The sequence below is a fragment of the Anneissia japonica genome, unplaced genomic scaffold (genome assembly GCF_011630105.1).
Source record: "Anneissia japonica isolate Jap-2015-1 unplaced genomic scaffold, ASM1163010v1 scaffold288026_len309160_cov177, whole genome shotgun sequence".
Lineage (NCBI taxonomy): Eukaryota > Metazoa > Echinodermata > Crinoidea > Comatulida > Comatulidae > Anneissia > Anneissia japonica.
This window is the reverse complement of record NW_022732402.1, coordinates 119,596-134,776: the sequence shown is the minus strand read 5'-3', so window position 1 is coordinate 134,776 and position 15,181 is coordinate 119,596. Positions and strand designations below refer to the sequence as shown.

Here is a 15,181-nt window from a genome sequence, read left to right as displayed (position 1 = left end):
GATCTTTCCCTCCTGACCCCTCTCGGTGGCACTACCACAAACTCTTCTCTTATTGCAAGTTTTGGTGTTTTTTTTGTCCGAGTGTCAAGGCTTGTAGTAGAGTGCTGGCTGTGAGTTCCAGACTCCTTTAGGTCTGGGGGACCGGGGCATTGTTCCCCCGGGGCCCGGGGCATTGTTCCCCCGGGCCCACAGACATTTCCAATAATAATCATGTCACCTACTCGGATGCTTAACCAAGAAAAAAAGCAGACAATACCGGTAGCTATCAGAGTTTTGATAATTTATTAAATACAAAGGCACAGTTATAACGTCTACTGTAAACAGAGCACAACTGAAGACCACTGGGATTTTATTTCTACAATATCATTTTGCCTTGAATATAAAACAATATTTACAATGTATAAACACGTCCATATTCTACGGTATACAAGGCAGGTTTTTTTTCTATCATGCAAATTGAATGATAAAGAACCTATGGTAAACTAATACAGATAATATTGAATCGGTGCTATAGAGTACTTTGTGTATGCTGGGAGTTGTTATAACAACTCCCTGCATACAAGGTTGGTATCCTCATGTATGAAAAGTTAGTATCCTCATCGTATGGACTTGCATTACTGCACATGCCCGTATTCGAGTTCAATCGACACACACCTATGTTGTGTGTATGTGATGTGGTGTTTGTTTATGTTGATTGACTTGATATGGGCATGCACAGTTCACACTGAGATTTATTAGCTTTAATATGAAGACAAAAATGTTTTCCTGGCCAATTAACAGACATGTATAACAACATCCTTTTGCGATATACTTTATTCTTTGCATAGACTGAGAAATATTTACTGATTTTACTATCGAAAAGAAAAAAACCCCAAAAAAACAAACCTTGATTTAGAGCTAGTTTCATAATGTATACTCCATCATATGATGTAATACTATTCGTTATTATACACAGGATATTTCATTTTCACAATATCGTGTGTAAAAATAGTGTTTGGATGGGAAGAGTTCGTATGGTAAAGTAGCCAAACAGTAATGAAATATTTTATCATCATTAAATCTGATACGACATTTACGTCATCTGGAGTACTATAAAAATGTATCATGCACACTATTTCATAAAGCGCTTTGTACTCTCAATGTACATTAACTCCACAATAAATATCGTTCAGTTTTTATACGGAATTGGAATCGTCATATGGAGGATGATACAAAGAAGTATCATGCAGATAATTTTGTAATAGCCTTATTTGGAATTCACATTAATATGTTTTAAATAGCATGTCTATATTTGGTCATTGTTTGTGCACAGGCCTGTCTGAACCAAATCGATATTATCGTCAACATAATTGTCAAACGCTGCCGAAAGTCAGGAATTATCAGTACAATTACTATCATTAATCTGTTATTAGATCAGAAAGCATGCATTGAACAATAGCAGTAAAAAATTATTACATGAACATGTGATAATTAACAACCTCTTTTTGTAGCCTAAATGTCATTTGTAAGTGAAAAGAGTAATGCATAATGCCAGCTACTTACAGTATCATATCTTGCATAACTAACAATTCCAAGGTCTCCAATATACCAGTTAGAAACATATATTCAGGGATTGTTAATCAAATCATAGTGATGTTTTTGTTACTAAAGTTTGTATCATTTGTGTGATTGCTTTTTACATGAAAATGGGTTAATTAAAAAGGTAATTCCTCCATGATTAAAATCTCCAGTAGATAATGCACTTTTTCAAGGCAAATTTTCAAGATGAAATTGAATTGATCATATATAACGAATAAAGTCTTCAAAGTATTTATTGGCTATTGTCAATCTTAGGCAACAGTGTTGAGAGGGTGGTAATAAGCTAATTGGTAGTTTGAACTGCACATGCCCATATCAAGTTCAATTGACATAAACAAACATACACACAACATAGGTTTATATTGATTGACCTCGGATAGTCATGGGCATTTTAAACTACGAATTGGCAATATTGTACAGGAATTTACTCATGAACCCTAGCACGCCATTGCTGCAGCCACTGGGGACTCAGTTACACTGCCTTGGGGCCAAGTCCGCTCTCAGCGGCCCTGATTTCTTGGTCTATTTGCTCTAAATAACTTTAAAAATCTACTTCACAGCAGTCTCAATTGAGGACTGATTTACGTCCTGGTTTTCAGCCGGTTCAGTATCCGTTACGGTTTTATAACGTTCATAGGCAGCAATTCGTAGCAGACAATCAGTAGTTGGAATGAAGTAATATTCGTGAACTGATTCGTTAGAATTTGATTGATTGCTAAATGGAAACGGCGATGGAAGCTTAGGGATAAGATGTTTTGTAATACATCCTGCTTGCAGAAGCATCTGTCAACAAAATAATAAAATGACTTTTGTTTTACGAATAAATGTAATGATTTGGTTTCACGAATAAAAAAAAGTAATTACTGTAATAAAAATGAAAGATACAATCAAAAATTAAGTTGTAGAAGATAAGTTTGTGTTATACCTGGAGAATTTCTTTACACTCTACTGGCGAAAGAACAAGATGTAATTGTTTTATGATGTCCTTCTCTGGTATTCCGGGTTTAGAAACAACAATTAATGCAAGTTTTTGAAGTAACCGGACAAGTTCGTCCATCTCCACCTCTCCTCCCAAGTTGTACCACTGACGAGGTATAAATTGGATCTTCTGTGTTTCCCTGATAAAAATAAATAAAAAATTAGTGTGAGCACCTTGAAAAAAAAAATCTATACTAAAACACGACCCCCCTCCCCCCTCTGAAAACCTCACACCCACTAACCACCATTGAAAATGTTGAAAGGAAAAAAATCACGGCTCAGATGGATAAAAATCGCCTCATATCACCTTACTTTGCAAGCTACCACCCCTTCACTTAATAATGGAGCCACCCCACTTCACCTTTAGCCAAAATCAGACCTCCCCCATTTCAGGCCCGCCCTCCCCACCCCCATTTCAACACACCTAGATATGACACTGCTGTTAACGTAGTACTGTAAGTGTGACACAAAGTTTGAACTTACTTTGTCAATATCATATCTGCCGAGAGGATGGGATCAAAATCAACTTTCCTCTTCCTTGTTTTCCTCTTTGGTACCGTTTCTTGAATTAAGTCGTTTAACATCTTATTTTGCAGAGAACTGCTTCCAAAAGACTTGTTTCCCACAAAATTACTGACATTTGTAGGTGGAGATGGTTCCCTTTTATCTTTTGAGTTTTCAGAATATGGTTTAAGAGTCCCTCTTCCAGGATTATCCCCATTAAACACTTGATTTTGAGCTTTTAAATCTGAGTTACTGTTCAAGTATGTTGTAGAGTTGATATTGGAAGTTGGAATTTTACAATTTGATTCTTGGACTACAACATCTGGCTCCTTTGAGTTGTCTGTTTGAAATTCATCAGCTACATTTATTAACGTCTCTGTAGTAACTTCCACAGCTTCATCTTGGATGTTTTCATTAGTAAAAATCGTACCATCTGTAGTAACTTTCACATCTTCATCTTTTTTCTCGTCATTGGCAGGCACATATGTTTCCTCCATTTCCATAGATACCACTTCTTCCACGATTACTTCTTCACTGCTGTTCATTTCTTTGGTTAATTTTCGCCTTACCTTTGGTGTGGGGCCATCACTGGAGGTAATTGATGTATACTGTGCAGATGATATACTCCAAAAATCGCAGTAGTGGACGGCAACGTAGCGGTGAATATCAAGGCCAACTCGAAAAATCTAAAAAAATGATACATTTACCACAATGTAAGCATCAATTTGAAAGAAGAACTAAAGTAATTGTTGGAGAAATGTGTATCTGAAAAGGAAATGAATAATTAGTATTTATTTAGCAAGCAACATACAATCAAAATAAAAAAAGTATTTTTGAGAGACAGTTTTTGTTAGGCTGTTTTTCCAAGGACTGTTACCAGGATAGGAAGCTGGCTGGTTTAAGCAGTCTAACTTGAATTAGCTTTATGTGTGGTATTGTTATGCTAATGAAACAGATAAGCACAATCTGCACATGCTCAGAAAAAAAAAACTTTCCTTTGCCACACTGCGGCCCGCACTGAGTATCAGGTAGGCGTACAGCTAGGCCTGCCAAGGATTAGGGTACGGTAAAACAAAGAAAAGGCATATTAAAATAAAAAATATTGACGTTTGTGAGCAATACACATTTTAATTTTATGTAAGTAAGTAGTAAGTATATGAATAATTTTAATGCACTAGTTAGTTGATAACTTCATTCTAATTTGTTTTGGGTCTTTTTTCTGCATTTTTATAAGCGGTTAGACATGGCCTAGGCTAGCCTATGTGATGTTCATTGTAATAATACAAAACAAAATCACATCAATTTAAAATCAAATTTGTGAACATACATGCCTTATATCTTAACTAGCAGGTGATTTTATTGGTAGATTAGTTCGTTTTTAAGTGTGTAAGTATGATTGATTTGCATGCCAAGTGAAATTAGCACCCTTATTTTGCTTTATTTTACCGTATCGTAATTCTCGGCTAGGCTTAGCTGTATGCCAAGCCGATACGCCTGTCTCTTATACACATCTAGATGTGTATAAGAGACAGGTACCACTGACGAGGTATAAATTGGATCTTCTGTGTTTCCCTGGTAAAAATAAATAAAAAATTAGTGTGAGCACCTTGAAAAAAAAAATCTATACTAAAACGCGACCCCCCTCTGAAAACCTCACACCCACTAACCACCATTGAAAATGTTGAAAGGAAAAAAATCACGGCTCAGATGGATAAAAATCGTTCATATCACCTTACTTTGCAAGCTACCACCCCTTCACTTAATAATGGAGCCACCCCACTTCACCTTTAGCCCAAATCAGACCTCCCCCATTTCAGGCCCGCCCTCCCCACCCCCATTTCAACACACCTAGATATGACACTGCTGTTAACGTAGTACTGTAAGTGTGACACAAAGTTTGAACTTACTTTGTCAATATCATATCTGCCGAGAGGATGGGATCAAAATCAACTTTCCTCTTCCTTGTTTTCCTCTTTGGTACCGTTTCTTGAATTAAGTCGTTTAACATCTTATTTTGCAGAGAACTGCTTCCAAAAGACTTGTTTCCCACAAAATTACTGACATTTGTAGGTGGAGATGGTTCCCTTTTATCTTTTGAGTTTTCAGAATATGGTTTAAGAGTCCCTCCAGGATTATCCCCATTAAACACTTGATTTTGAATTTTTAAATCTGAGTTACTGTTCAAGTATGTTGTAGAGTTGATATTGGAAGTTGGAATTTTACAATTTGCTTCTTGGACTACAACATCTGGCTCCTTTGAGTTGTCTGTTTGAAATTCATCAGCTACATTTATTAACGTCTCTGTAGTAACTTCCACAGCTTCATCATTTTGGATGTTTTCATTAGTAGAAATCGTACCATCTGTAGTAACTTTCACACCTTCATCTTTTTTCTCGTCATTGGCAGGCACATATGTTTTCTCCATTTCCATAGATACCACTTCCTCCACGATTACTTCTTCACTGCTGTTCATTTCTTTGGTTAATTTTCGCCTTACCTTTGGTGTGGGGCCATCACTGGAGGTGATTGATGTATACTGTGCAGATGATATACTCCAAAAATCGCAGTAGTGGACGGCAACGTAGCGGTGAACATCAAGGCCAACTCGAAAAATCTAAAAAAATGATACATTTACCACAATGTAAGCATCAATTTGAAAGAAGAACTAAAGTAATTGTTGGAGAAATGTGTATCTGAAAAGGAAATGAATAATTAGTATTTATTTAGCAAGCAACATACAATCAAAATAAAAAAAGTATTTTTGAGAGACAGTTTTTGTTAGGCTGTTTTTCCAAGGACTGTTACCAGGATAGGAAGCTGGCTGGTTTAAGCAGTCTAACTTGAATTAGCTTTATGTGTGGTATTGTTATGCTAATGAAACAGATAAGCACAATCTGCACATGCTCAGAAAAAAAAAACTTTCCTTTGCCACACTGCGGCCCGCACTGAGTATCAGGTAGGCGTACAGCTAGGCCTGCCAAGGATTAGGGTACGGTAAAACAAAGAAAAGGCATATTAAAATAAAAAATATTGACGTTTGTGAGCAATACACATTTTAATTTTATGTAAGTAAGTAGTAAGTATATGAATAATTTTAATGCACTAGTTAGTTGATAACTTCATTCTAATTTGTTTTGGGTCTTTTTTCTGCATTTTTATAAGCGGTTAGACATGGCCTAGGCTAGCCTATGTGATGTTCATTGTAATAATACAAAACAAAATCACATCAATTTAAAATCAAATTTGTGAACATACATGCCTTATATCTTAACTAGCAGGTGATTTTATTGGTAGATTAATTTGTTTATAAGTGTGTAAGTATGATTGATTTGCATGCCAAGTGAAATTAGCACCCTTATTTTGCTTTATTTTACCGTACCGTAATTCTCGGCTAGGCTTAGCTGTACGACAAGCCGATACGCATTGCGAGCCGCAGTTTGGCTAAGGAAAGTTTTGTTTTTCTGAGCATGTGCAGATTTTGCTTATCTGGCTCATTAGCATAACAATACCACACATAAGGCTAATTCCAGTTAGATGGCTTAAACCAGCCAGCTTCCTATCCTGGTAACAGTTATAAGTCCTTGGTTTTTCAGAATCAATAGGAAAACCAACAAGAAATATATCAGTTGTTCATTATCTTCATAGATGCTTTCTTTATAATGTTTTCCGATATCTGAATTTCAAATAAACAATTAATTTTAAATAACATACTAGTTTTTTCTTCATGAGCTTGTGCAAATTTTCAATCAATCCATTAACATCTAGATGGTGCTCAGAGGTAATGATTTCAGGTGCTGTTAACCCAAGGTAACAGTTGTTGGAGATTAAGTGAAATAATGTTGACTCTTCCTTGCTAAGTGTAGGAATTCTATGCAGGAAAGAAAAAATAACGGTAAGTTAATTACACAAACATCTTTGTTTATAAATTTGAAAGGTCAATAGCTGTGTGTTTGTATAGCGGATACATCCCTATGTGTTCGAAGACAACAGAAAAAACCAAATCCAGAAGAAATATTCAAAATGAAAAGTATTTTACACTGGAACTTACCCAGGTACTTTATAATATTCTGTAAAGTTTTCTAAAGGAATATAAAATGTTTAAAATCTACAAACAGTCTGAAGAACTACTGCATAATCCTCACATTATTAATTGATATTTGCATAAAACAGGCTGCATGCTTTTTGAATTGCTATGCAGCAGTTTTATAAACTTACATATCCTTTATCAGATTTTTCTTCATTAGAGGTATAGGTATAAACTTAGTTGATTCAAATTGTTCCAGAGTTGTCCATTCCTCTTTAACTTCACCTCTTTGCTCAATGATGAGAAAATCCTCCTTCAAAGAGTACAGATTCATTTCATCAGTGTTGTCAAAAACCTGATGATCATCGGGTGGCAGTGAAGTATTTTTATTACAATGATGCATATTCTCTTGCAACAGTGTGCTTAGTTTTATCTCAATCTGACAAGGCTTTAACATAATGGCATCCAACATCCCACTGCCATCGTCTGACGTTCCTTCATCCGTGAGTCCCTGTAGAAGGAACCAGTCTGTTCGGGTGGAGCAAACTCTGGGATCTTGTCTCAGCTTTCGTAAGTCTTTCTCAGCTGAAGTTCCAGAATTCTTCGGAGCTATTAGTGGTGCTGCATCTTCCGATGCTACTGGCTTTTCTGAAATAGTTGGCATCATTTGCGTGTAGCTATGTTCGGTATTGACAAATGTTGCATTTACTTGATTCTGCTCCTGGTTATCTGCAGCTGGTTCCTCCTCTTGTGCAGCTGTTCTCTGGTCCATCTGTTTCTCCTCAAATGCATGACTTATCTTCTGGATGCGTGTCATACGTTTGTACATTGGATAGGAGCCTTGTGTTTCATCTTCGGCGGGGCCACATTGTTGCTTTGAGGTCGTCTGTTGCTCTTCTTTTTGACCTTGCTGTGGATCAACATCCTCATCACCATCAGATTCATCTGATGATTCTTCAGCATTTCCCATCAACTTTGCTGTACGTTCTAGAGTTGCTTTGTTGATGAATGAACTATCCAGTAAAATCACTTGATCAGGAACTTGGATAGTATACGTAACCTATAATGACAACAACATATGTTGATAGCATTACCATTCGATGGCGTTAAAGGAAATTTAATATGAATGATCTATTTTTTGCCCTGCTTATGTGTAATGTGCATTCCAGAATACTTGTGAAAAAAATATTGCAAGTGATTTGGGTGGGAATGGAACCCACAACCTCCAGATAACTAGCTTGATGTCTTAACCACTGGACCATCGAGCTTGCGCTTGAATCTGATAACATTACTGATATCTTGAGCTAATAACATTAATTAAATATTAGTTTTATTCTCTTCCATATTTTATTATTCCCAATCAATTTTAAATGTTTGAGGCTTACAATTTTCAAAACCAGCATACTCTTGCTAAATGTTAAACTGAGTAATTAACATATGAACATAGCAGTATTGTATCTTTAGTTCAGAGAAGCTTTAATACTTTTACTCATAACTTTGGCAATAATAAGTCGATTCCATTAAATTACCTGTCATTGTATAGCTTATAATGCGGAGAATATTTACTCTTTTTGGACAGTAATGCTGGTTTTGGCATGGCAAGCCCCATTTAGCTGAATTCTGTTCTTATTGAGCTGATAAACTAAATAAACTCACCAAGTTACAGCTCAACATAGATATAAAGCAAGCAACCTGCCCACATGTGGCAGCGATTGGTACATTAAATGGCGTAGTCTTTCCTGTTGATGGAACACAATATAATACTATAAATTTAAGAATATAAATTTTTATATAACTTTAGCTAAACTGCATAGCCATATTTTTCTCATTCTTTCTTCTCTATCGAATGGTCATGTCTTTTTCATCTAGGTTAACAATTACTTTTTCTTCTATGTCTACCTGAACCATTCAATATTATTATATACTGTACAGGTACAACGATAACACGAGAACAGAATCACTCATGCGTGACAATCCTACTGGGTGTCCTACGTTCTCTGTATACGTAGATTTGGCCAAGTTGCGTCCTAGAATACACGGGATGAGGAGAACTTAATGTTCTCCATGCGCAGATGACTTTTAGTGACATCATTATGTTACACATCCTACCGTCGTCGTGCAATCGAAAGCGCCCTAATAATGATATGAAGAAGTCATTCTTCTAGCCCTATATATTACAATGGCTTATCACTAAACTTAAATGGAGCAATGCACTTGAGACATCATCACAAATGATTTGTAATTTCAGATATGGGATAATATATGTGGCAAAGACAAGCCAAACCAGTCATTCGTCGCAAAAATCGATTTTGAGTTATTAGCTATAAAATGGTTAAAAAATCATTCAAATCCACATTTCCTTTATATGAAGTTACAAGTGTTTAAACACACAGCTAATTCAAGAACAATATATAAGCCTTCTAAGTTTATGATTTTGGTCATTTCACATGCAGAAACAATCAAGTTCATAAGAAATTTGACATTCCAGCATGTTTTGGCCATTTTCTCTGAAACACGATTTGCGACAAGAGACTTATTTGGCTTGTCTTTGCCACATACAACTGAGTATACTAAATCAGTTATGAAAATAATTAAAAATTGGTAAACTATAGTTTTCTGATTTTAATATTGTAGTACTGTTATTACAATTTGAATTGAATTACCATATTGATTCTCATCTAAAGATTGCATGTATTCATAAGCTTCTTTAACGACGCGACTTGTGATCGTGCTGTCGAAGGTCTTCCGGCAGGTTCCAGACACCTGCAGCGACATCGCCGTACACGGCAGCACCCTTCGGATTCTTCGACGAAAACGCTGATAAATAAATAAGAACAGTGAATTAAAAAACATGTTTGCAGTCATTATCTGATAATAATTTTAATATATGTGGCAAAGACAAGCCAAAGCAGTCACTCTTCGCAAATCCTGTTTTATTATTGCACTAAACTATATATCTATGCATGATGCTATGCTGTTATTTTTCCCATTTTCAATGTTAAAACAACAATTTTTAACGATTTGGTGATGGTTTCTGCCTAAGAAATGAACAAAATCGTAAACTTTGAATGCTGATTTTTTTTTAAATACTGTTCTTTAAACAGTTGTATGTTTAAACTCCTGTAACTTCTTAATGAAATGTCGGATTGAAATGATTCTTTCACCATTTCATAGCTCTCATTTTACAGTTTAACCCAGTATTAATAACTAAACAATGATTTTTGCAACGAGTGACTTGGTTTGTCTTTGCCACATATTACCATTTATATTGTTTTTACTGATTTAAAGAAATATAATTTAAAATCTTTCGGTTACCTTCTAATAAAATATTAGTTAATATCTTGAATTTACAGTGTACAATTCAAGACCCCATAATTTGAGACCACTTTTTCAAGGGACCAAATAACAAAGGTCAGTATATTAACACCAAGCAAACCCTCTATGTGGAGAGTGAACCCAGAGACCACCCCAAATTTTCAGGTACCAATGGTGGTCTCAAATTAAAAGGGGAACTGTATTATACTGTTTTTAATTTGTGTAGTTGTATGTTGTATGTTATTGATGCAGCTTCCATAGCTCCAACACCAGATTTGCCTGTGATTTGTCCAGCCCTCAAGCTCTTCTACATGGCCATCAAAGATCTTATAATTAGAAAAATAACGCTTCCAACCATTCTACGCGTAATAAATAGAAGCGTTGATGTTCTGTAAAAAGAAGCCTAAAAAGCAATCACTTTTGAGAGAGAGCGCCCTAGTTGTTACCATGGTTGTTATAGAATTTGCACGCAGATGTGCTACCTTTAGTTAATGATCTCTGATGTCAAAGTTGAAAAGTAATCACTTTTGTGTGAGGGCGCCCTACACTGCGTTATTACAAAATTTGCGCAAAGGGATCATGGAGAACGCTATCTTGTAATTATAAGATCTTGGATGGCTATTGGGAATTGTGAAAAAAAGTAAAGGATGAATTTATAACTTCTTACATTCCGTGTTGTTAGGTACGCATCCTTAATTGCTTCAACGACTTCTAACAAGAAGTCTTCCTTGAACTGGTTGAATACGTAGAATGCTTGGGTAGGATTGAATAACACCGGTCGATCAATCAAAAAGAAACTAGCCTACAGCAAGAAACAATGTAATACAGATATATTGTTAATGACAACACAAACTTATAAATTTATTCAGGTGTAGGCTCTAGGCCCAAGGATATGCCAAACAGTGAACTAAATCACCTTTTAAAGTGGCCATCCCATCAAAAGACAACTATGGACCAGTACACCGGGGTAACCCCCTACTTATCTCAAAAGATGTACTTGGTTCTTTAAAGTGCACATAAGCCAATTGTTTACACTGGGCCTACGGTTTATGGTCCTTACCTGAGAAGACTTGTTTCACCTCCAGAACCATAGGCGAGCGTGTGCCGTTTGAGCCAGCACCAAAATTATGACTGTAGGTTGCGGCACACCTGCCTTAGCTGCTCGGCCATTCGACTCCTGTTATACTTTGATTCTGATTCAAAATACCACTACTGTATTTTTAATTATCCTTATTAGCAGACCCGTCGTAGCATTGGAGTGGGGGCGGTTAAGGAGGTTACGACGAACCACCCAAACACTGAGAAGGTCCTCGTTTGAAATGAAAAATCGATATTCGTAGATATATTTACAATGTTCTCCAGCGTATCAGAGATCATACAAGGCAAAGGGTCCACTTTCCACTGAAACAAACCTCCCACAAATTAAGTCACGCTATGGGCCTGATTAGGTTAATTAATTTCCTTCAATTTGATTGGAATTTGAGGTCCGTGTAGCAATACTGAGAAAACGCCGGTGTGCACGTATGTGGTTGCACATATCCCAAAACCAGTGTACGGTCACCAACTGAGTAATTAACATAAGAATGTGCTGTATACTTTTATACAGAGAAGTCATAATAATTTTACTCAGTACTTCTGCAATAGTAAATTCAATCGCAGTAAATGACCTATCATTTTAAAGCTGACAATGTGCAGAATAAGAATATACTAAAGTCAACTTTCATTTTTTGGTCACTGATGCTGGGTTTGGGTTAGCAAGCCTCATATTGAACAGTTAAAAAAAAACTTTTTTGATATGTGCTTGTTTCAGAAAATATATCATTGGAGTGATGATTTGCCCTAACTGACGTCTTTCGTACTGAGTACTCAGTATGTTCCCAAATACTTGTTTAAAACATTTGCGAGTGATTCGGGTGAGAATAGCAACTTATTGAAATTTTATGTAACAAAACTGTAGTTTTCAAATGAGGTTAAAATTTGTTCAGACAATAGATAGGTAGTTAGTGAGCATACAGTTAAAATATCAGAACCAGTAACAGAACATCACGCAACTGGCCTTAACACCATAGGTCCTTGATTGGCGCCCCACTTTCTCCCAGCAAATGAAATCTACCTTTTAGGTCAGGGACGGGAAACTAACTTATATTTTGATTTGACCAAATGAAACCAAGTGGGTGCTTAGCTGACTTACCATTACAGCCTGTCGCAATACAAGTTTCTTAATTTCTTCCAAATCTGTTGACGTCCATTTCACCTGTCGTGGAATCTTGTAACGAGGAAGAAGCCGCAACATTTCCGGAGTTATGAAAGTGTCGTACATGTCATGGAACTTCTCTAATGTTGATGGAAATTGTTCGATCTCGGGTTCAATCCTGTATAAATTTATTTAACGAGAATATAAAATCATTGAGAAAACTGTTTTCTCATTCTAACATTTAATTGAAAGCAAAACAAATATTTTTTAAAAAGCAATAAAAATGATTAATTTTTCCAATTTTTTTTTAGCTTAACACAGCAACAAACTCTCATGTAGATAATTAACAACGATGATCAAGGTTACATCTAGGCAGTGGCTGTTCATCTAAGAGAGTTTAAATGGGGTAGGGGGTAGGAAGGTGAATTATTTTAATTGGGTTGAGCATAATCTATTGCTTCGAATATTAACAGTGTGGAGGGGTGCACAACTGGAGATCATAAGCTTTTGTTTCGGAGGAAGGGGCGTGCTGTGTACCCCACTAGATATGCCGCTGCATCCTGGTTCCTTCTAACATATTACCTCAGTCTCTGTATAGTTAATTCCAACAACTCAGCATACTCCCTCTCACAAGCTTCGTTGCTTCTATAATCAATTTTCTTTTTCAAAGCCTCAGAAATAACCTAGAAAAGGGGTAACAAGAATTATGCCTTCTTAATGGGTTCTATATACTTTGAGCAATTCAAATTTTGCTAAATTATACAGGCTTTAAGCTCTTTCTACACTATCAAATTCTATGTGGTGAATTCTTGTGATGTGCCCTAATATGGGCATGATGATGTCACATTACACCCAAATATATTTGTAACATAAACTATGAAAATTGCCAAATTAACGCTGTGTCCAGACTATCAACTTTTCTTTGACATAATATCTGTGGTTAGTACATATGAACGCGATAATGTTATAATATCCCCATATAAGGGCAAATCACAGGTATTCTCCACAAAATCTTGATAAAGATTATTGCAGAATAGCCTGGTTTCCATAAAAATCGCTTTACGCTATCGCCAACTCCCTTGGCGACACTGATTGGTCAGTTGAATCAGGGAGTGCTCCCAACTGCATCGGGGACAGCTACGCACTGCAAGAATTGCAGTGAAAACGGTGTAGCGACATATGGGCCCGCTAAAATTTCAAATGGCCGTAACTTCTAAACGACTTGGAATTGGCAAGTCAAATTTTGGGTTTGTTCGTCAGACATGTTGGTGCACATTATATCCGAGTTTCAAAAAAAATCTGAGACGGTACCCAGCCATGATTTTCTGAAAATTTGTTGAGTTGGCACGGAATGACGTACATATGAACGCGATAATGTTATAATATCCCCATATAAGGGCAAATCACAGGTATTCTCCACAAAATCTTGATAAAGATTATTGCAGAATAGCCTGGTTTCCATAAAAATCGCTTTACGCTATCGCCAACTCCCTTGGCGACACTGATTGGTCAGTTGAATCAGGGAGTGCTCCCAACTGCATCGGGGACAGCTACGCACTGCAAGAATTGCAGTGAAAACGGTGTAGCGACATATGGGCCCGGTACATTACTAGCTAGCAGCCATAGACAGGCGGCTTATAGTTGTGCTCTTATCATTTCACAATGACAGTGGCTGAAATGAACCCCTTACTCTTCCTAAAAAGATGCAAAAGGTTCTTTTTGCAAACAAGCAAAATGTGTACATTGGACTTCCATTTTAAGTCCTTATCTGGAAAGACTTAGTTCAATAGTCTTGTATATGTGGACAGCTCTTAAATATCTGTGCAGTAAAAATAGAAACAGTATACACCTTATGCATTTGTTAAATCAGAGTGGAAAAAAATTTGGTAACTAACACAATACCATACCTCATCATTTTCAAGCTGGGCAAGATGCTTTGCTACTAATATACAGAAAGCTTGAGATTTTAATAAATACTGAGACCTTCTCATAACGCCATTAGTGTTTTTATTCTCCGAACTCTGAAAAAGAAAACAACGTAAATTGCAATAATGATAATCCATAGTTTAGCTGCATTTTACGATTCTAAAAAAAATGGTTCAAGCCAAATTTACATTGTGCAAGGGATGGCCATGGTAATGGTACAGGTATTTATAATGCCATGCACAACTTTATCAATGGAGGTAATTTTCCTTACCGGAATATACTTGTGCATGAGTTCTTGGCGAAAGCACCACGGTATAAAGAAACCAGCTCTCTTTTTAGCAAGCAACAAGGTTACTACTTGAAACATCATCATCTAATAATATAAAAAACACAAATACAGTATATACTTTAGCATTTAAATTTATCAGTACCTCTGCTAAATGAGGTTCGTACTCACCTATTTCAAGTTTACGCAAATAAAAAATGGTATGGTCAAGGTAAAGATCACAGAAATTTGATTTTTTAACCTTGAGCATTAAAGAACAAAAAATGGAATCTCCTATAATACACAGCCTACATATTGTTTGATATTTAGGCACTGGGAAGAAACAAATTGAATCACCCATCATACACAGCCTGCGTTTCAGGCACAAGGAAAGAGA

General features: G+C 36.3%; 1 protein-coding gene across 1 annotated transcript in view; it reads right to left on the bottom strand.

Moving 5' to 3' along the window:
- Positions 1–259: 259 nt before the first annotated feature.
- The window catches only part of LOC117115661 (general transcription factor 3C polypeptide 1-like), a 28,709-nt gene continuing 13,787 nt past the window's right edge, over positions 260–15,181 (bottom strand). Inside the window, exons 17-28 of the mRNA XM_033259554.1 lie at positions 14,791–14,892; positions 14,501–14,614; positions 13,176–13,276; positions 12,591–12,771; positions 11,067–11,201; positions 9,748–9,901; positions 8,741–8,823; positions 7,276–8,144; positions 6,772–6,928; positions 4,968–5,674; positions 2,504–2,696; positions 260–2,361 (exon numbers count right to left, since the gene is read on the bottom strand). Of these exons, the coding sequence (XP_033115445.1) occupies positions 2,128–2,361; positions 2,504–2,696; positions 4,968–5,674; positions 6,772–6,928; positions 7,276–8,144; positions 8,741–8,823; positions 9,748–9,901; positions 11,067–11,201; positions 12,591–12,771; positions 13,176–13,276; positions 14,501–14,614; positions 14,791–14,892 (3,030 nt within the window). The 3' untranslated portion in view covers positions 260–2,127. The remainder of the gene's footprint in view (positions 2,362–2,503; positions 2,697–4,967; positions 5,675–6,771; positions 6,929–7,275; positions 8,145–8,740; positions 8,824–9,747; positions 9,902–11,066; positions 11,202–12,590; positions 12,772–13,175; positions 13,277–14,500; positions 14,615–14,790; positions 14,893–15,181) is intronic.